The sequence below is a fragment of the Odontesthes bonariensis genome, chromosome 2, assembly GCF_027942865.1.
Source record: "Odontesthes bonariensis isolate fOdoBon6 chromosome 2, fOdoBon6.hap1, whole genome shotgun sequence".
NCBI lineage: Eukaryota > Metazoa > Chordata > Actinopteri > Atheriniformes > Atherinopsidae > Odontesthes > Odontesthes bonariensis.
In genome coordinates this window covers 19216085-19239228 of record NC_134507.1, presented here as the reverse complement: position 1 = coordinate 19239228, position 23144 = coordinate 19216085, and the positions used below count along the sequence as shown (strand labels likewise).

The following is a 23144-nucleotide window of genomic DNA, read 5'->3' as shown; positions in this document are numbered from 1 at the left end:
ATTTAATTAATGTCAAACATAATTTTGCTACCAGCTAGAAAAAAATAGAAATCAGCAGGCAATATCTCTGTTTTCCTGTCACAAAATTATCCAAAATCTGGATATATATCTGTATCTGGATATACAATACAATTCCATAACTAACAATGTCATCACAATTTCATGAAATGTAATTTTGCAAAAGAACCCAATGGATTTTCTGGTGAATTAAGCAAGCTGAATCATGCTCCAACAGCTCAGCTTCTGGGCAAAACAAGCTGCAATGCAGCTTGGCAACAACCTTTAAACCTATCTGTAGCTCCTAGCCAACTGTTCTGGCATGTGAGTTTGCTGTGTGCTTCGTCTAGTTTTACAAAGAGGGGTTTTAAGTGCAATTCAATTCACAATTTCCTCCCTAAAGTAAGATACACTCTCTGAAATGTATCCGCTTTAACTCATACCTACTTCCCGCTCCAAAAGAAAAAATGCACACAAGGACAGCAGTCGAAAAAAGTTCGGTGCAGCCAATTTCAGATAGAGTCTCTTTCCATCAACTTAATATGGCTTAATTGCACAGTAATGCTTAATTTTTTCAGACTTGTCTAAATTCATGGGATGTCAAGGCTTCAAAAAATGAACTCCTTAAAGAACTACAGAAGATGAAACTTGGGGAGAAAGATACGAAAAGGGTACAAATTTTAAATAGAGAGATATATAGAGAAAGAAACCCAAACAGAGAATGAGAAAGGAGTAGGAGGAGTGTTATTAGGGCACTGGTACCTGAGGTAAAGGTACACCGTCAGAAATACTAGGATAATCCTCTTGGTTTTAATGGTTTTTTAAATGCTATGAAAGATTAAGTAAACAGTGCATTTGACTAATGGGAAAAGAAGTCAATTGGCCATGGAGCGTGAAGCAGCCCACAATGCTCCTTTCATATCCTGGTGCTGCTAAGAGCAGAGACTACCACAAAGATGTCCTGGCACAGAAAACACTTTGTACGTACCACCACAGCAGAGAGTGCAATCTCACACTTAAAGATTTTGAAACTTAACTGAGCATGAGGAATTATGTGCACCTGTGCAAACACACACACAGAAAGGTTCAAGTAAAGTCATGCAGGAAATTGAGATTAGGATGATACATTTCAGTTCTGAAGATCAGTTTTTATGCCAAGCTAAATGCTTCACTTAGTCTTCTCTTATATTTTCCAAAACACTTTTCACTAAACAAATATCTGTAACCACCCCTTCTTATCCCTCTGCATATCCTCTCTTTAGGTAAAGGTCAGCCAGCCCAGGTGCTTGCCCTCCACTTGACTCCTTTCCAACAGACGGCGGCTAAAGCAGATTCTGCAGTGACCCATTCCAACTCAATGTCATCTATGCACGATCAAATACCTCCAAAACAGCTTAGCTGGGTAAAGCCAAGAACTTAGGTCTATGGCATTAGTCATATGGCAGTTAGAATGTTGGAGTAGGGGAGGACCTTATTAGACTTGAAAAAGTTTGTGAAAGGTTTTCTTTATTTATGAAAAAACGCCTTGTAAATGACACCTGAAAGAAGCCAGTACAAGCCGCTAAAGCTCACTTTACTTTAAAAAACAGGTAAACCTTCAGTCATGATTCATAATATGAAATGTTATAAAGGTTAGAATCACATCATGGTTACAGTTAATGAACATCCTGAGGTGTGAAAGAAAATCAAATGTGCCAGACACCCAACCATGACTCCAACCTTCCAGCCCTTGGTCTGCACCTTGTTACGTGAAGGACGCATTACTACAAATTACTGGATTGTGGAGGGTTACTCCCCATAGCTTCAGTACAACTGTAAGACTGGCAATAGGCCTTCCATCTGCACCTGCACACCTCCACATGTTTACAAGACAAGCTTTACGATCACATACATTCCTAATTCCTGTCTATACAACTCCTGAGCAACAATTGTGTATTTCCCACCATCACCACCAATGCACCGAGGCATTACTTTTCAATTTTTAATAAGCTATATTTGTTGGTTCTTTCCGACTGTATCTTATAATCGTGCAGGCTTAGTGTTTGTTGAAAGATTAAAGCAATACTATGTAACATTTCTACCTTAAAATAACAGCTTGAAAAAAATTGTGCGGCTAGAATGAGGTTTAATATTACGATTGGCCTGTCTCCTATGCCCTTTGGGGGTCTGAGTTGGAAAAACTGCGCTATGTAACTTTGCTGGAGCGGCCCGGGAGCTGAGCGGAAGTACTTCGACTTGCTTTCTGGCACACCTACCGCAAAAACAAATAGACCCCTCTCACGCTCCCAGGTATAAGGCTAAGCTAGCGCAACATTGTCAGTACGATCATCATGGCAGAGGCACCCAAGAAACAGAAGAAGACGTTGACTGATGAAGCAAGGAAGAGAAAGAGATTTACGACAGTGTCTTAACCGTACATTACCTCCAAGCCTGTAGGGGGAGCTCCATAATCGGCTTTTTGAGAAGTTACATAGTATTACTTTAATGGAAGTTATAGTTATCACTTATATGTAAATAAATCCACATGGTTTTAAGAAACAGACAATGGTTGTTAGTTTAATTAAAAAATAATAATTAAAAAAGTAATATATATTTTTTTATCATTGTAATATTAATTGACTAATAATAAAAAAGTACATAATAATCTATTCTAAAACATGATAACACATAACACATTAGTTGCAGCCCTAACCCAGTCGTCTTTTCGCTCTTTGAAGTGTGTGCTGGCTTTCACTCCAGGCTGTTCTGCTTTTTGATGGCTGTCGTTCTCATCTCTGTAATCTGACTCATCCAGAAGTAGCAGCAACACCCGAAAGTTTGCAATTTTGTGGCACTTTGATGCACTCTAGGATGCAGCCTATAGTGACCCTCAAGTAACTGCTGTTTTTGGCGTCATTGGCTATATTTCTTAGCCCTGGAGGTTACTGTTTGGTAATATGCACACATTCACTTCCTTAAGGTCACTTTTAGACATTTCAACGCCTGTTTTAGAATGTATTTGAGCAGACAGGAGGTTAACTGCTGAACACAATAAACAGGATGATTTGTTTGTTTTGTTGGGACTCTTGACCTCAACCAACAGCACATTCTCCACAGGATCAGAAGCATTTGTTAACCGCCAGCGTTGAATAAACCACACCCTGAACTTGACAGCAGATACTCAGGATTTTCCTAAAAATCACATAACCTCACACAAAATAATACTACCAAACAACACATCACATTTGTGTAAGAGATAGGTTGATTTTTCAATATATATTTCAAAATACCAACAATTAAGCTAATATGACTCAACATGCTTCAGGATACAGGGTCCATAATGACTGCTAATCCCCTATCCATAGCCAGAGGCAGCAGAAGGCAGCATAAGCTCTCCTGTCCTCTTTGCTATCAACTGCCTATTTACTGCCATGTCATCCCCACGGCGCTTTCAGCCACTCTCTCTCTCTCTTTCTTTTTTTCCTCCTTCCATCCCCTAATCCTCTTTGAGGACATTACCTGCTAATATATCCAGTCAGAAGGTATAAAAGCCCAGCTATCTCTTTACTGCCATCGGCAGTACGCTAAATAGGCCAATAATGGAGGGAGGCAAATGGGAGGATATCGTGGTTTTGACCCCAAATACCATTCAGATCTAGGTCTATCCAAGTGTATGTCTGAGGTTTTGCATTTGTTGGGCCTCAAGGAGATGAGGGAGAGGAAGGAGATGGCAGGTAAAGTGCTAAAATGTGGCTGGCCTCTATTAAGACTTTTTAAAAGATCAAATACTTTCAGAGTCGTTTGTCATTTTCAGTTTGTCAGAACTCTGATGATGCCAAGTTTTAAAAAACGGGAAATTAAGAACTTATTTTGGCTTAACGCTGATATGTAAAATCAATTTTATACTTGATTTTTTTTTTTTTTTACATATCATCCTTGATAACAAAGCAATATAAAGCAACTTCATACACTCGTGTCCCCATGTGGCAGAATAACATAACTGAAGAAAAAGTTTTTTATCTCTTTTTTTTGTCATTTTTTTAAGTAATTATATACAGAAAATACATATGTGCTGAAAAGTACTTGGCTAACAAAATGTATATGTCTTCCTGAAGCGTGGTCATCATACATTTTAGATCCTATTTGCATAATACTTGTAAGATCATAGCATACTGTATATTTAACCTGCAACATCATAATTAGAGACATCTTGAATCAAGGGTCAGTAGCTACAGTGTCTATGGGTTCAACAAACATACAAGAGCATCACTTTGTCCAAATTGAACAAAATTCACTTTCATCAGATTTATAACTGACATAAACCTGGGCTTATTTAGTTCTAGTCCAAGATCACAGCATATAGTTTGATAAAAAAAAAAAAATGTAAACAAAAAACAGTGTAACGCATAATTAGAGAAAATCAAAAGAAAACTGGTTGTTCTCTGCTTATACCTTGAACAGGTTAACCGGCGGGCCGCACTGACCAACAAAGTTCACTTGTTGACTTGGCCTCGAGGGAGGGCAGCTGTTCATTTTACTGCTAATGGAGTGCCACTGACATCACTTTAATGAGACAGCTCTAATGAGTGCTGACAGCTCAGACAGCACTCCGCTGAAATCAGCTCACCTCCTCCAGGTTCAGCAGCCAGGGTGTGTACAGAGAGCAGACAGTGCCCTCCTGTGGTCAAAATAGAGGTAGACCACAACTCCCAGTGGTGCTTCAGTAAATATTTCCCCCCTCAACTTTCCCATCTGTGCTGCTTACTAATACGTAAAGTTACAGGAAATAGTAATTCATTGTTATAGGTAAATCATTACATATGGATATCAAATCATTTATTCACTGCTATCAATTATTAAATAATGCAATGGCTTTAGTAAGAAAAGAATAATTAGTTAATTGTATCAATTATTTGAAAATAAAAGTCTCATAACTTTATACGAGGTATTCAACCATCCATCTATCCATCCTTCTATTCACCCATTTTCTCCCACGTATCCAAGGTTGGGTCATGGAGGTAATAGATCCAGGAGGTAAATCCAGCCATCCCTTAGCCTGGAAAACCAGCGCCAACTGCTGGACGGCAAAATGTTTTGCCTGCGGTTGGGTCTGGCCTCGATCCACTTGTCATTTTGAAAATACTGCCCTGAATCTGGCAGATGGCAACTAAACCAATCACAACGCAGAGATGTGTTTTGAATCAACGCGGGCGGGCCAGAGGGTTCTGAGGGAGTGACGACAGAGCAGTGCGACGTTGGGCAGTGGAAGCGAACATAGACAAGCGAAAGCACAACAAGAAAGATGGCGGCGGCAATGGAACAGTGCTCGTTTGATTCAGCCTTGGCACACAGCCATTATAACGAACAGCCTTGCCACTCTCTATTAAGCCCCATTGTACCGGCTTTTTGGCTGCAGTTCCACCAGAATTCCACTGGGAGCGTCGGTGGAGACCAGAATGAATGGGGCCCAATGGAGCTAGATGCTACAAATGGTCAGTTTCACCTAAGTCTCCTCAAGAGCGCTCAGATTTGAATGTAGTTTCTGAGAGCTCAACATGGGTTTCAAGTAAAAAATCAACTGAACGAGTACATATATCCCTTTGATTTCTTACTGGTTGGCTTCTTGTTGTCCACAACGCGCTAGCATTGTGCTAATGACAGCTGGTCGACCAGCTATGTATGACGTCATATACACTTCAAATCCTTTTTTTAAGCAAATGAGTGGCTCTAAAAATCTAAAACTCAGCCATGGGTATTTTCTAAACACCCTCTTTCGAAAACAACATTCGAATTACTAGAGAAAAAATTATATCTTGAGATAAGGGCACGAAAGGGCGTATAGCTCCATAGGACTCCATTCATTCTGGTCTCCAAAATTGGGCGCCCCACGTGGAAAGAGGGTGGAACTGCAACCAAAATCGCCTCGTTGGAAACCGGAAATGCACCGTGAGTGGCGTATCTGTCCTATTATAGAATCTGTGCTTGGCATCAGTTTTGGAAGAGTCCCCTCCCACCAAAGCTTTCTGTCGCGCTTACTACGTCACAGTCAGTTGCGCTGATTGGTCAGAGCGTTGGCCTATAGGCACAGACGCGGTTTGAAAGACAACGGGTTGTGCTCATCAACAATGTTCCGTTGTATCCATTGATCGGTGCCAGACTAAATTAGACATCCAATCCATTTAGGCTGGTTTATCAGGCTAGCCATCCCTCTCTCTATAGTGGCATTCTCCATATAATCCTGGGGTATCCCAGGGCATTGGCAAGGGGTCTCCTTCTAGTTTGTTCTGCCCAAAAACCTTCCAAGGAAGGCAAGCAGGAGTCATCAAATGTCTGAACTACCCCAGCTGACTCATTTCAATGTGAAGGAGCCGGAGGCCCACTCCCATGTTGCTCAAAGTCCTCACCCCATCTTTAAGAATGAGCCCATATAGCAGGACTTACTACTGTAAGTCTTACAGTAAATAAGAAAGTATTCATTTAACAATACATTCTTATCCACTAGAGGGGAGCACTGTATCACAGATGATATAACAGAGGTACTGAGTGCTTCACAATGCTTCATAACAGAGTGATTTGAGTGATTGAGTGATTTCCTATAGAATTCCAGCATGTTTTACATGTGCTACTTTCAAAATCTTCCAAACCTTGCAAACAAAATCACTTAAATTAATACTCAAATTTTCTGCTTTCAAAGAAAATGACACAAATATGAAATGTTTAAGTGAAAATCACATCCCTTTGAGAAAAGATCCCCTTAAAGTGAATGACAAGTTGTTCAGTTAGAAGGTGACAAAGATGATATATGCTTTTAGTGAGTGACTCACTAAGAATTTGACATTTAGTTCTGATGTTTGTAGGGTTCCATTGCAGGTCTTCATAAATGAAATACGATTCTATGGCTTTATTAGGCACTGCTCCAAATTTGATTGTCATGGAAACTCCAAACATGAGCAGGATGGTCATTAACTTTTTTTCATCTTTCTCTCTTTTCTTTTTCCTGCCCCATAGCAGGTTTTACTGGTTCGGCTGGAGACTTCCTGTTAACGGGGAGTTCTCTTCTCCACTGTTGGCTGCTGGCCCCATGCATGTTCAGTACGGGGGATCGAATTGAAGTGAAGATTTGATACCGTCTGTGGATATTGATGATTTTGATTGAACAGGATTATATTGCATGTAAATGAATCGTATTCTAATTTGATTTATTTTGACTTGGTCACAGTTTGATCAATAAATTTGAAGAACTAAATCATTCTCCTTGTGTCACATGCATTTAAAAAAAAAAACCTGTCTACTCTCCTCTACTTATACATCATTCTGTACATGGCTATTGGTATAATAATCTATCTCATTAACACTAGGAATAAACAACAGATATTGCATTATGATATCAATAGATAAAGAAATGTTTACCCGTATTCCTGAATTTTTGCAACTTTAAATGAAAACTTTTCTCTTTATGAAGTTGCAACTTAAAGTGTGGAATATATTTTATACACAAAACAAAAAAGCCTTGTCTTGCAGCTGAGTAGTACTTTGGGATCATGTTTTGAAGATTCTTGAATATCAGCAACAGTCTGTAAGAATAATGCTATTGTGAAAAAACAAAGTGCATTTGTGTCACTGAAGATCTAACAAATATTTGATCATTGATGACTTATTCAAAGTCGTCATCGCTCTAATTCTCAGAATCTTAAAGTCTGAATTGAGATTTTAGAAAGCTCTTGACCCCTCTGCCAACAGTTTGTGTTTAGACAACTGTACTTGAGTGTTATGAACATCCATCCACACACACCTCATATGGGGTGGGTGTAATGATGCAGTGCCACTGCTCTGTAACAACAGAAGCTTTTTTATCACTGTGGTAGATGAAAAAAGAAACCCGTCCCTCTATCCTCATTCCCCACTGAGGTGCACAGTTGCCTCCTAAACCCAACATCACTTTGAAGTGACTAACAGAGCTTTTCACTCAACTGTGAGGGTGAAACAGCAGACTGGAGCCATTTAAACTTCCCCTTACTGCTCTTTAGAAAAGCCTGTATAGCCACTGAGTTACTGCACAGAGAATCTGAACATTCAGCACTGAAACATCAACGTTTCCTTTTAACAATTTGTTAATCAATTCATCTAAAAATGTATTAATTTTTGCATGTTTTCTCCATAGTACCAGTTGTCCAGATGAAGCTGTTGCATAAGTGTTGGGAGCACACCAAATTCAACACTTCTGATGCTGTGAACACCTGAAATTAACCTCTCATCAGCAAAGTGCAAAAATCTACATATAACATATATTTATCTGACCCCTAACCCTGTATACCAAAGCCATGAAGAGCTAAAACGTAGAATACTTTAACAAGATTCAGTGTTTTAGATATAATGGAGAAAGAGTTTAAAAATAGCAAACAGCTAACTGCTACAAGTCAAGTCTTTATCTCACAGCCTAGTGATTTTTCTGGCAGCTTAAAGGGAGTGAATCATGTCAGCTGCAACACCTTGAAATCAGAGCTCTCACATCTTGTTAGGAGGGCAGCCAGCTCAACCGGGAGTGAAGAGGCTTTTCTGAATTTGAAATTAAGAAGTTTGTCAGTCCTGCACTTCACAGAGGTTTCAGTTGATTTTGGAAGTGTGAAATGAACAATGCTCCCTGACAGTAACTCTGCTAAGAAGCATGAAAAGTATAAAACGAATCACAGTTTCTCAAAAGTAGAAAACGTTTTGATATAATTAGATTCATTTATGATTTTTGCTTGGAAAAGCAGAAGTTAGGCCCACAAATTGTTAATTTCCAGTCATCTGCTGAGAAGATGATAGAATCATCACTGTATGCACTGGTTATCCCACCAGGTGGTCCTTGGAAGAACAAGCAACAAGGCAATGGGGGCATAAGGCTCACTGATGCATGGAGGTTGCCTGAAAAAGCTACTGAAGCATAAACCGCTGAAAACCTTCATGCCAACTATGGTTGAAAGGTGTCAGAGTACACAGGGTATTGCAGTTTGCTTTTCATTGGTCTTCTGTAAAATGGACAGAGCTTCAATGCTGACCTGGAAGCAGGTTGCTTAGTCTGATTAATCACGTTTTCTTTTACATCACATACATATGCTGTTTGTACCTGAGGAAGAGATGACAGCAGGATGCAAATTGGAAAGAAAGGAAGCCAGTTGAGGCAAGTGTGACAATCTGGGTACAGCTCTGATGGAAAACCTTGGCTCTTGGCATATATGTGGATGTTATTTTTGCACACCACCTTCCTGATCATTTTTGCCATCTATGTCCATAGCAATGATAATCCCTGATGGTAGTGTGGCAGGCAGTGCAAGATAATGCACCCTGTCACACTGCAAAATAACTGAGGAACATTACAAACAGTTTAAGTCACAACTTATATCACTTGAAAAATCTGCTATATCTTGATGCCTGATAAAACAGGACCTATTCATATGTTTATGGACTCCATGCCACCACAGGTCTGAGCTGTTTCCATGGCATGGAGGGATTATACAATTATAGGCAAGCAGCTTTTAATATAGTGGCTGATCGGAGCACATCCTATAGTCGTGAGTAGAAAATGCTAGCCCTGGATTTAAATGTTTTAAAAAGGTCAGATAGAATTAATCTGACTAATTAATGCAGAGAAGTGTGTATTGCTGCATGTATTTGACCTTCATGGGCTTAATATTTACAACAAAGCACACCCTCAAGAGATTCAATTGTAGAAACATACTTGCATGCTTATGAGTTAACTGTTGCTCTCTCTGAGTCATCCAAGCAATAAAGTATGAATCATAAGCAGTTCAGCTGTGTATTTAGATATGAAGCCTTTTCTACAGAAGTGAGACTTTGGTCCAAGCACAAATAGAAAAGACTAATGTGAAAAGACAGCCTCTGAAATTGTGCAGGAGCCAGTTGGGGCTTCAGCCAGGCATGTGCTCATTGTGCTGCAGGCATGAGCTATCTAGCTCTGCTCTCCGTCATGCATATACTTTCTAGTATTTGATTCTCTAAGTTCACAGACATTTCGGTATATATTCCATTCCTTATTAAAGTAGTCTGGTGTCTTCAAAATCTTTCTAAGATTTTCATCCTTGTAGAAACTTTTAATTTCTACAAGAATTCAGTTGAACGCACACATCCACAGCAAGCAGAAGCCAAATGATGAATTAAGTCAAACCACATGCACCCAGAATATGAAGGTTCTGACATGTACCATCATGATCTCTCATTAGGAATCACACTCAGAGCTTCATTTAAAAAACTACTGGGAGCTGCTCACTGTCACACTTGTGTACAGCGATGTTACGCTCATTTCCAGAGAAAGGACATCAAAGCAGATGGGCAAGCATAACAGAGCCTGGAATGGAGGCAACAAATTATGTGCAGCCAAGATAAAAACAGGCAATTGAGGATCAGCCAAAAGAAAAACCAGAGAGTTGGATCGACAGTAAATTCAAGATAAAAGCAATTATAAATCTGTCATTGTGAAATGCACTAAGTTCTGTTTTACAAGTGTAAAAAAGTAAGGCTGTCAGAGGAAGGAAAAACCAAGAGACAAAAGAACCAATTGTAAGATCCTTACCCAAAAGCTCTGCGAAATTCACATTGACGAAGGGGGCCGAGTGAAATATTCTGTTTCAGTGCTAAAATACGTAGTATTGTCAAGTTTCTCTACAGCCATAACATAATCAGTCTGATGAAGTAGCAATTTTGCAAATGGAAACAGGTAATGTCCAGCTAAGCAGACAAATTCAATAAGTTTGACTACATGAAATGACTAGATTTAACTGATGCCTGTAGAGAACCTGCAACTAATTTGATTAACCTAAAGCTGATTTAATCAAAACAGTTGTGTTTTATGATTTTCTGAGTGTTGCATTCATCATTCACAACACAAGGGCTGCCATTTATATTTTCAAAAAAGTAACAATGGAAGTAAGAAAAACAACAAAAATATTACTAACAATGGTAAAGATTAAATGTATGTGAATGAAAGAAATGGAGTCTCATATTTGCAACTGCTTTAAAAAAACTTGATTGATTTTTTGTTTAAAGTGTTATGAACGGCTGAATATAGAGTACTAAATGATTTCCTTCCTTCCCCATTCAAGAAGTCATTTTTGTTTTTAAAGAATTATAGGACTATGAGTTCATGGTCATGTTGGCACAAAATGTCTGCACAGTAGGTGATTTGTCTGTCTCCTAGGTGATGGTGAGGATGTAGGTGACCTTTGAAACAGTCAATTTCAGCCAATCAAGTCTCCAACCAAATCGTTTTGACAGCTTAAGCCAACCAAGCCACAACTGAAAACGCAAAGGAAGACAAAATAAATGCTCTCAAATGGGATCCCAGTACCTCAGGTTAAATATGTCCAATCTGTCCATCACCTTTAAATGCAGATTCAAGAGCAAAAGGTTTCATTTTGTTTTGTTTTGCATTTTTCAAAATAACTTTTATTATTTACACTTTTATTGATTTCTATTTTTTACATTATTATCATTGCATCTTTAGAATTATTCTAAAATTAAGCTTGAAGGCCATTGCCTTCTTTCAGTACTTCACTATAACCATGTCTTTTGTTGAGCATATTCCTGAATGATGCCAAAAAGATTTTCAAAAATCATAAACGTGTATACGGTTGATAAGATCAGAGGGAGACACGGTCTGTTGTGAGTGGCAACATGTTACATTTTTAACCTACTGTCTGAGCTGTATGTACCATTTTGCAACTGTTCCCTAAGCTGAAAACATGCCTGCTCCATTTAGTATAAAATGATGTGCAATGTGCTTTGAATTTTAATTTTTATTTTTCAAGAAGCATGATCAATAGGGTCTCTAAAAATTTACCTTAGTGAGTGTGAGCGTGGTTGTTTGTCTCGTTTCTCTTTGTGTGGTCCTGTGATGGACTGGCAACCTGTCCAGGATGTACCCCGCCTCTCATCCGATGACCGCTAGGCTCCAGCCCCCCCCCCCCCGCAACCAGACCGACGGATTAAGCGGGTATGGAAAATGGATCGATGGATGATCAATAGGTTACACCAAACTATCACTGCACTTTCTAAACTGAAACTGGTAAATGACTATTTATGCCCCAAACTACTCATGGTCCAAGTCTGTTATCTCAGATATTAAAATATAGAAGCATATTCATTATATATACTGATACAGTATTACGGAAGTACGGAAGCCCAGAGCGGCCGTGGTACGTATAAACTTGTTTTTGATGGTTTTCTCGAGATAACGAGATAATTATGTCGTTATCTCGAAAAAACAATGATCGTTTTCTCGAGATAACGAGTTAATTTACCGATGGTTTTCGGGGCCACTTTTTCTCCCCAGTCCGCCCCTGTTTATATGTGTTTTATGTGTTCGCAATTTGTTTGTCTTGAAGAAATAACTTTCATGTCAGCCCGCATCATTTAAGGAGACGGCCGGCTCGACTGCAGCTCAAAAGGCGTTTACACCTAAGTGATCCTGCTGATATAGTCAACTTCATCAGTGACCAGCTGAGGGGACCAGGCCGTCTCCATGGTTACCGAATGATGCACAAGCGGTGCTGTTATCGTTTCCTCGAGATAACGAGATAAATAACTCGTTATCTCGAGAAAACTAAATGCTTGTCACACCAGCTGGATTTGCTTTGTGTATTTTCACAAGCAGAATTGTTACACAAACGCTCCACATTCCATGTTTGATTCATAGGCTACTTTATTCAGTTTTCGATGAAAGGGGGGTAAAAATGGGTACACCTTTGTCAGAAATACATATAAACACAAATAAACAGGGGCGGACTGGGGAGAAAATGTGGCCTCGAAAACCATCGGTAAATTAACTCGTTATCTCAAGAAAACAATCAAAAAAAATGTATACGTACCACGGCCACTCTGGGCTTCCGTACAGAAGTGTGTTGCTGTTTAATGACGTGATATTATCACGTCATTAAACAACGGTTCTGTACAGTATGACTATAATAATCTTATATGGAGATATTTTTAAAAGAATTACTCTTTAGCCAGAAGGAGTAAATGTGTCTAATTAAATCACAGTGACAACAAGAAGCAATGTGTACTGTCTCAGAATTTGGGAGACACTTCTGACATAAGAAAAGAAGAAAACAAAGAGCATTAGTTAAATTTTTCTGTCTCCTGCTTTAGATCTGCAGTTTTTCAATCTGTAAAGTAGAGCACAATTTAAGAATATTTTCCCACAGGACATAACAAAGGTTGAATTACCTCTGGTGTCTTCCAAGTGTCTGCAGAGACTTTGGGAAGAAATTTGAACTCTTTCACCTCATTAACTCCAAGTCTGCAAGCAAATGACGTTGAACTTTAGGAGAACACCAATGAGAATTAACGTTGAGTTAAAGAAAAATTTAATAATAGAATGTAGTTTCACCATCTGTTCCTTCACTTCATTGAAAAAGGCAGAAGAGAGAAACATCTCCCAGTGGAACTAATTAAAAAGTCTTTGCAGCCACTATTGGCAATTTGTCATTACTTATAAGTAATAGGATGGCTAGACAGCTGCACATATGACCACAGTTATAACAAATAGACCTGTTTCTTGAATCATGTAACCGGACATTGGTGAAATGTCTTTGAATTTAATGCCATAGATCACATCCCTGCTTTTAATTTTGGTCGTGGAACTCATCTGAGTTAAATGAATTTTTGCAAATTAGTAATTTTAACTTCCATCCTTAGTGGAGAAATCTCAACGAAGAAATTAATTGAAATGTTCAAAGAGCTCACATGTATGGTGCTCTGTGACAGTGGTAAATGGGTCTATTCTATATTCAAAGAATGTGTGAAAATAGAAACTGCTGTGTGACTAATACGGTCACATATCACAGTCATCACATGAGAAGGCTCATTGGGCAAGATAATTGTGTAAGTTTGGTTTTGTGTACAAAAATAATGAACAAAACTGTTGTTTTTGTTACACAAACTATTAAAGTTGTCTCAGATCAGCAGATTTGTTTTGCTGCTTCCTTTGTTTCAGACAAGATCCAAATCAGATTGTCTTAATCAACTGAAGAACTGCATCTGTTGAGTTTATTTCATCACGAAGATTTGATGTGGCGCCAAACACAAAAATATAGAACAAACTGCTCACTTGCCAATGTCTGAACATGGTAGTAATTGTACACATTCAAAATAATACTCCATTTTTTTGTCTTTTGAATATGTCTATTTAAATACTTTTAATTTTGAAGTATACATCAGCTCTCCCTCCAAGGTCTTCACTGCTTAGTGTGTTACGTGTTGATGATGGAGGTGAGGAAGGAGGACCCAGGTGCAGACAAGACCGAGAGCCAGGAGGCAAAAATGAAACAGAACTACTTATTTTAAATAAATGCAAGACATACATAAAACTTAAAACAAAATCAAAACGCTGACAAAACTTGACTGACAAAAATAGCCACAAGGAACTAGGAAGAGCATGAGATGGGGTAACAGTGAGGATCAGGCAAACCCCATGAAACAACAGAGAGACTAAATACTGTGAGGAGAGTGATTGGTGAATGAGTGCAGCTGAGGATAAATGAACAGAACCCTGACAACAGAACAGAAATACTCAACACCAAAAAAACACAGACACATTGTGCACTTATCAGTGATCAATCCTAAAAGTAGGCAAAAAATAAATAAAAACAGAATGCAGTGATTAGAAAATTATTTGATCCTTTTATTTAATTGACAACTGTCCAAAGACAAAATATCAAATGTTTAAACTGTAAACCTACCCATTTAGACTTTGATCCAAACAACATATTTAAAGAAGTTAGGACTGGGATGGAGGCTCACCTCTTTTTTTTTCATTTTTTTTAACAGAAGTGTGAGTGCTTGGGAACTGAGGATTCACATAGAAGGAAAACAGTTTGCTTTTATTGCCTGATATAAGTTTTCATCAGATAAGTACATTGTTGTTCCCTTTTTTCATATTGTTTTAGATGTTTTAAGTGGTCAGGCCACTTTGGCATCTGGACTCGTTAGCTGTCCTTCCACTGAACAATGTTGTTGTTACAGAAGGCGGTTTTGCATTATCTTATCGAAATAAGTCCTTCCCAACAAAAATAGTTGGCAGTTTGTCTAAATGGTTGTATATGTTTTTGTAAGTATGGTTCAGTAATGGTGCCATAGAAGCACATTTTAACCATAACATGTGCAGTAATGCACCCTCATGCCATAAAAAGGTAAGCTTTGGAATTTGAGCAGTGACAGCAAATTGGATTGTCTCCTCTTTAGCGCAGATGATGAGCCATTTATGATTTTCAAAATGTATTTCAAAATATAATCCAGCATATGACAGGGGATTTTCCTCTTTATGTCAGTAGACTTTAAATAAGCTAAGGCTCTGAGAAGACAGAAAAGTTTCCTGATCGTTTTTCTGTTCTTTCTTTACATTGTAGAGTTTTAACTTGCATTTGCGGTTGTGCCAGTTAACCGTGTTTGCTGAAAACAGGCTTTGGAACTATTTCTGATCTCATGCAGTTGTTCACCTCTACATTATTACCACTCAGCGTGGTTTTTCTCCCTTATCGTACACATACTAATATGGCTAAAGTTTCTCTAAATCTTTTTAATGATATCATGGACAGTAGATGATGAAATCCCTACATTATTTATAGTTCTGTATTGTAAAACTATATTCTTCAGTTGTTTAACTTTTGATTAGTCCTGATGTGTACCTGCTGTTTACCCATTTTATGTCTGAAAAAAGAAGCCTGTCCTTTCATATTACAGAGTTTTGGTTTTTACGTTGGTTTAACTTCCCAAGATGTCAGTTTGCTACTTTAAAACATTAAAATACTTCCAAGACAATGGAGCAGTCAATGATTGATATAAAAAACATTCATATGGGCCATTTTTTTCTGCATAGGAACTTTAAATTTGAATCTTCATTGCTTACACTTTTCTAAAGTACAATTTTGAGAACATCCAAACGTGTCTTCCAATGATGGTTATTAGTTTCCTTCTGATTTATTGTGTGAAATTATGGTGGATTTTGTGTTTATGGCCAATCCTTCTCCAGTTCACATTTCACTAAAACACAATCTTTGTGAATCTTTGTGAGGACGCTCATTGATATAATCAGCTCAAAGCTGCTTAACCTATACCTCAAACTTAAACCTTACATTTAAAACGTGTAAATCAAACAGTCCTCTGAGGGTCTGTCAATTATGACCAAAATATCTTATTTTCTAAAATTTGCCAACACCCAAATTGAGAACCCAAAGTTGGTTCTCACAAAGATAAACGTATACATACATACATAAAGATAAACAGGTCATGGACCACTAAAAAACACCGCATTCCTTACAGTGGGATTTCCCTTGCAGAGCTGGAGGCTGCATGCACCCCTTTGAACACAGGAGCCGGAATACTGCTGCACTGTGGACTGATACAATGATGTGTGTAGTCCTGATGCACTTCGTCCATTTAAAGTATCACTTAAGACTGAACACCTTAATGAGAGTTATCCCTGTTTTTTCAATGATATGAGCTGCGGAGTAAAAGTGCCTGCTGTGAAGTTTTAATTGACCAAGTGGTGGTGGGAATTGACTTATAGACCATTAAAAGAATCAAACAGCAGTATATTATCATTCAGAAACTTAAAATGCACATAATTGCACCAAAACAGGGTTCAACGTGACGCTTATGACATCAGCCTATTAAGACATGATGCATTCGCGTCATCGTGCGTCGTGGTTCTATTTTTACATTAAAAAGCTATTTTTGAGCAGGGGTGTGTTAGACTGACAGGGAACACACTCGGGTTTGAATGGTGAGACACACTGCACTCTAAAGGTGGCTTCCTTTTATGTGTTTTTCAAAGCTGTCCATCATTGTGCGCAATTGCGCAGCAAGGAACCCCTGAGCTGTGAGACTAGTGTCATGACCGGGAAAAAAACTACCGCAGCGCCTCAAGAAAACAAGCCTTCTACTGTGGCCTCATTCCTTGGAAGAAGACTTCAAAATTCCCTCACATAATCAGACGAGCACTCTGTCAGTTTTCATCCATTTTATCGCCAACGCTGTTGGAGGAATCGGTTGGTTTATTGTAAAGATTCCTGGAGAGGGTAAGCATGATTTGGACTCATAACTCGCTGTGACTGCAACTCACGATGGCAGTTTGCAACGGGGCTGTGGATGCTGTCTCTACAAGTCTGGATATTTAAGAGGAGGCACCATGGACGCAGCGAACATAGTCGCTTCGGTGTTGATTTTGGGGATTATTGTCGTTTCGCTGTTGTCCAACATCGTGGTGCTGATCTGCTTTCTGTACAACCCGGAGATCCGCAAACAGGTACCCGGTCTTTTTATTCTCAACCTGACGTTTTGCAACCTGTTGCTAAGCGTTTCCGATATGCCACTAACTCTGGTCGGGCTCATCACTTCTGGGCACCCCGGAGGCAGCGGTCTCTGTCAAACTGTGGCTTTCCTCGACACTTTTCTCACCACAAACTCTATGCTCAGCATGGCAGCCCTCAGCATCGATAGATGGGTGGCTGTGGTGTTCCCGCTGAGCTACCACTCAAGAATAAGGCACCGAGATGCGGTTTTGGCGCTCGGATGCACGTGGATACATTCGCTTTGCTTCTCCACGGTGGCCACCTGCCGCTCCTGGGTCGGCTACCACCACCTTTACGCATCGTGTACCCTCTGCAACGGGAGGGCGAAGGCAGCTGGGACGCAGTTCATCATTTTCACCGTGGCTTTGCACTCTCTCACATTCCTACTCACACTAATTGTGATGTGTGTAACGTATCTGAAAGTGCTAAAAGTTGCAAGGTTTCACTGTAAACGCATCGACGTGATCACGATGCAGACGTTGGTGCTGCTGGTGGATATTCACCCCAGGTAAACAACCATCAGCCATTTGTCAGTCTAAGTAATTTGTCCTGTTAGTTTTTGTGTCTGTCAATGAAATGGCTCCATTTGTTCTCTTTTAGTTTTTCCACCGTGAAGCATTTTAGAGGGATATTTTTTATCCTGTTGTGAAAACAACATCAAAAGCCTGTATACTCTAATAATTTTTTTCTCTTTTCCCCTTGCAAAGTGCACCGAATGTGTCCATCATTAGTTGGTGGACAGAAAAAACATCAAGTTGCTTCTGCTTGAATAATTCTAGGTTACAAATGTTACAGATAATGCTCAAAAGATCAACTTTTTCCTCATATGTATCAGTATCTTCAACATAAGCTACATTGATGACAGTTTGATAATTTGAATTACTTTCAGTCTGTGCATTGTGAGAATTCTCCTTTGTAACTATCAGAGATTATAGAGCACCGTTCACTGCTTCCTTCATGTACGTCCCACATGTTTTCTCTTTGGATTCCTTCATTACGTCTGCGTCTCTGATCATGCCTCTGGGAGGATAATGGTACCTGTGTGCTTTGGCAGTGTACGCCAGAAATGCTTGGATGAGCAGAAGCGGAGGAGGCAGAGGGCCACCAAGAAGATCAGTACGTTCATCGGCACATTTGTGGTGTGTTTCACGCCTTATGTCATTACAAGGTGAGCTGAGATCTATAATGTTGTATGGGTTTTTGTGTGGGTGAGTGTGGAAATCTGTCGGCGAGGTGCTTGTCACATGCACAGTATAATTTAAACGTAACAGTTTTCTTTCTTTTTCTTTATCTTTTGAAGCTCTAGATTTTTTTTTCAGTTTCAATGACATTTACAAATAAAATACAGTTAAAGGAAATATAAAGAAAAAGGAAATGTACTTCCAATTATTTCTCTTGTTTGGCCCTCAAGAATATATAATTTCAAAGGAGTGATTCTCAATTGTTACTTACCCTGTGGCATGTTGTCAGTGCTTTGTTGTTATCCGGTAACATTTTAAACGTTCAAGCTCATTTTCATCATGCCATAGATGATGATTATTTAGATACTGGAGCTACACATCTTTCTTATCCTTGTTACAAAGACCTTATCAACAAAGCACTGCTCTTGTTATACTTAGTTTTGGCCTTTACTTTGACTTAAAAGGACAGCTAATACTGCTGATTTTAATCAGCAAGACATCCAGAATCTGAAAAAAATTACATCCATCAGTTTACATTCACACAATCACAGTGATGACATTTCAGTGGAGTGAAATTATGACATTTTCACAGTATTACAGCAATGAGGGAGGTTCCTCTCATGCTTTAAATATCTTCCACTCCAGTTACACTGATTTAAAAAATAGCCCAGCTGCTATACTTTTCCCTTCACATTGCATGTGACTTTTCTTCCCATTTCTGCTTTATTTGAGGTAGAATCATCGAGCTTTTCTCTCCAGGGCCTATAAGCCCTCATTGGGGTGTCCTGTCCAAATGTTTGGCCTACAGCAAGGCAGCAAGTGACCCATTTGTCTACTCGCTCCTTCGTCACCAGTACAGGAAGACCTGCAGCCTTCTGGCCAACAAAGTCCTCAAGAGAAGTCCACTCAACTCCTCCTCTCTCGGGAGAGAGAACAATGCAGGGAGGAGCGTGGCCAACTCCAACATAATCAACAATACCCAATCACCAACCAACAAACCACTCAGCCAATGAGAGCCATCGCGTTCAGAGACAATTAGGACATTTTAGATGTGTCGTTGACTGACCGCTCTGTGATGGTGTAGCTTATATTCATATATGAATGGTCACTTAATTACCTGTTGAAGGATAAGGCTGACAAAATTTTGTCATTTACTGCAAAGTCCATGAAAATGTCAGCACCAACATTTTTTTCTGCTAAGGGTATAATTTTTTAAAATAGGTCACCAATAAACATTAAAAAAAGTCTCAAACAGCTGCATTCTGCATTTTTTGCAAATTGTTCCTAAATATAGAAAGGCAGTCAAGACTGGGTTGAAATAAACGACAGAGCTTGTGCTCATGGGAACAAAGGAGCATGTCACCCAGTGCTGCATATTATGTTTTTAATGTTTTTTTATTGATTGAAAAATACTGAATATCGATAGCTTTGTCCTTGAAAGAAGAGTAAGCCCTCCACCTTTGTTGGTTGTGTGTAAATGTTTTAATGGCATTAACTGTGCAGTGTTTTGATACCTCAAACTGTTATATTTATGGTTATATGGTCTAAAGAGAAGACACAGATTAGTCCTTTAAATGACTTTGTACCCAAACTGAATGACTGCATTTCCTCATGAAAGTTCCAGCATATCTCTGATCTCAGTGACATTTATTAAACCGGGTAAAGTACTGTACATGTACGTAGAATTGTCTGAAACATAATAATTTTGACACTGCAGTAGTAGTATTGTGCACCACACTGACAATTTTATTGAAATAACGGTACTGTATGTTGTAATTGTAATTCCTGACTTTTAAAGTGCCTTTTCAACTATGGAATCTTTGATTTAATGAAAAAAAAAAAACAGGAAACGGTTAATTTTTTTATGTACGCAGTATTTTGTGTGATGGTTAAGTATGATGATAAAGCCTGTTTTTTTAGTAATTTTTTTTTATTATTAAGCCTGCCGCCTCCTTATTTTATTGCATCAGGCAATAGGTTGTAATATTATTTGAATGTGGTAGCAACTTTTCAGTAATGTATATTAACATTCCAGCTCACGTCACATGAGAGGTGGTGTGACATGCTTTGTAAAAATGATTAATTGTGACAAAATTGGCAAACAAGGATTTTGTGATTTTACTTTACTGTGACAGTATGGAGCCTTTAAAAAGGCAGAAAAAATATTTATTTTTGTCTAACTGTGTCTGTTTTTTGCTAAATACAATTGTGATAGTAATGGAATAAATGCTGTGCATTTGGACATTTTAAAACCTCACAAGGTTTCTTCTTGCACATTCACTTGTATCTGTATTCATTTCTACATGACATAACATTTTTGTTCTTATTAGAACAATGCTTCACAAACACACAAGTCTGACAAAACCTGTGATCTCCCACGCTGATTTAGTTTTAGTGAGAAAAATAATAAAATAACAGCTGCTTTTAATGTGGAGGCAGAACAAAGACATTATTTTAAAAAGATTCAAAGTTAAAGCCTTTTTAATTACAGAGCAGCAAGAGGGAGTGAGATGGGAATAAATGGAGCCGATAAAAAGTGACAAAGGTTCACATCAGTTCACACAGGTATGGAAATATTATATCAGTAACACCCATTCTCCTGATCCTCATCGTAAATCAAGTTACATCAAATCAAACTGTGTGACGATCATAATTTGGGAAAAGTCATAGCTTCCTCCAATCATTTCCATCATCGACTAAGGAGAGTAAAAGATTTGCTATTTCACTGTAATGCTCATGAACCAAGAGCAATTAGCAGAAGGTATACAGAAAGTTTGGAAGAATTCTCAGCCTGGGGATGCATATACCACATCTCCCCCTGAGACCCAGTGAGTGGGTGAGAGGTAGACACAAACCTGCCACACTCGAAACACTGTGCACAGACCTTGTGATTAAGCTAGGGTGCGTAGGAAGTACAAGAAAGCTGAGGAGGAAGGAAGCGATGATGAGTGCAGCGGTTAACTTCATGCCACCCCAATATACTGCCAATCTCCAAAAGTAAAAGCACAATGGCATCTAAGGCTCACTGTGAGATTTAAATACAGAAAATTACAGTAATTCATCTTGTTCCCCTTATCGTTTGATTATGGGGATTCCATCAAACATTATAAACCATACACTCACCCAGTCAAAGTGCCTCTCCATCATGTTCTGACTTCAATGAGCAAGCTGTAACAATTGGTTCAATCAAATACAAAAAAAAACATGCATTTTGTCCAAACGTGGCATAAAGGGCACAGCAGAGAGAAGCGTGAAGCACAGCCTCAGTAAAACAACCCAGCTAAATCCTTAAATACCCCTGAATAGACTGAAATGTCACACAGCTACATTTCTGTCAGGAAAAATTAGGAAGCGCAATAAATAAATAAATACAAGAATAAAATGAAGTGGATGTTAGTTGATGTCTACTCTTATATGACTAGTAAAATAAATTGTCTGTCAAACCTCCAGAGTAATTAGAGTCACCCAAGTTCAGCACCCTTCTTTAATCAGTGGCAGCAACACTGGACTGGATATGTTGGGACATTTCCATAGCTCACTGACAAAACTTAACAGGTTGATCTTTTTCCATTTATTTCCTTTGACAAAAGAGCAAACAGCATGTTTCACTCAACACTCCCTCAGGTTTGCTCATTAATCACAGACATACAGTACATATCAGAGGCTACACATCAGTAGATGTTTGAACATCACAAATCACTTGATCATTGCAGACAAACATGTAGTCATTATTAATCCTGTATGCCTCTCTATTATATAATATCTGGCTTAGTCTTCAGTTTTGGTTTACCCCTCAACCTCTGAGTCTTCCTTTAATATCTGTACCAGTGCAGTTAATGGGCCGCGTACTATCAGACTATAATTTGAACCATGGGAATGTTGAATTCAAATGTCATAGTTCTCCCCATGCCCTCAAAAGTAAACAGCCTACACTGCTTACAGAACTAATAAAAAAAGACCATCTATTTCTGTCCAGGAATGCTCTATTTGTTTTTGCTGTGGGCAGTAATATGCTGTTCTTTCTCTTGTCTGAAAGGCATTTGTAGAAATGTTCAAAGGCTATCGATGCCTAGGAGAGAAAGCCTCACACACAGTTATCCTTATTCTAAAGCGATTAAGATAAAAAAGTATTGATTTTAGCCTTGTGGACAGACCCGTTTCTTGCATTTTTAAAATGCCTCATTATTATCCTGCTAATTCAAAGAGCTGGTGAGTGGCTGTGGTTTGTTGTTTTGATATCAAGTGTAATCTAGCATAAGCACAAAGTCTCAACCACATATCAATGTCTGGTGCAAAAATGTCAAGCAAATATTACACTGAAATCATTACAAGCGTGTTTCACTCCAGCCATCTGCTCAGCTAGTAAACACTGCTCGTCAGCTTGTGTGAGCAACTGTTTGAGACTATTTGGCACAAACTGCAGTTGAACAAAGCATTATATCAACACTTTGTTTTATTTTATGATTCACAGTTTTATGACTGGTTTGATTTCACACAAACTTCAATTGGGGTTTCTCTTGGCAGCACGCACAACAAGCACCACAGTCTTCTAGATCGAAAGCAATGATGCAATTATTAACTTCAAAGAGTTTGTGCTTTATGTGATTTAATTAGAGACACCTTTTCAGCTATAGTATGG

The 23144-nt window shown here is 38.7% G+C and overlaps 1 protein-coding gene across 1 annotated transcript; it reads left to right on the top strand.

Annotated features, from left to right (window-relative positions):
• The first annotated feature begins 16763 nt into the window (after window positions 1-16763).
• LOC142400097 (G-protein coupled receptor 26-like) lies at window positions 16764-20686 on the top strand. The gene is made up of 3 exons (XM_075484722.1): window positions 16764-17832; window positions 18379-18492; window positions 19242-20686. Exons 1-3 carry the CDS (start codon window positions 17162-17164, stop codon window positions 19516-19518), a joined length of 1062 nt encoding a protein of 353 aa, XP_075340837.1. The 5' UTR covers window positions 16764-17161; the 3' UTR covers window positions 19519-20686.
• Window positions 20687-23144: the final 2458 nt, after the last annotated feature.

Coding starts and splice junctions, on each gene's coding strand:
- LOC142400097 (XM_075484722.1), top strand. CDS start 17,162: ATGGACGCAGCGAACATAGTCGCTTCGGTGTTGATTTTGGGGATTATT. Junction 17,833..18,378: donor CTGGTGGATATTCACCCCAG/GTAAACAACCAT, acceptor GTGCTTTGGCAG/TGTACGCCAGAAATGCTTGG. Junction 18,493..19,241: donor ACGCCTTATGTCATTACAAG/GTGAGCTGAGAT, acceptor TATTTGAGGTAG/AATCATCGAGCTTTTCTCTC.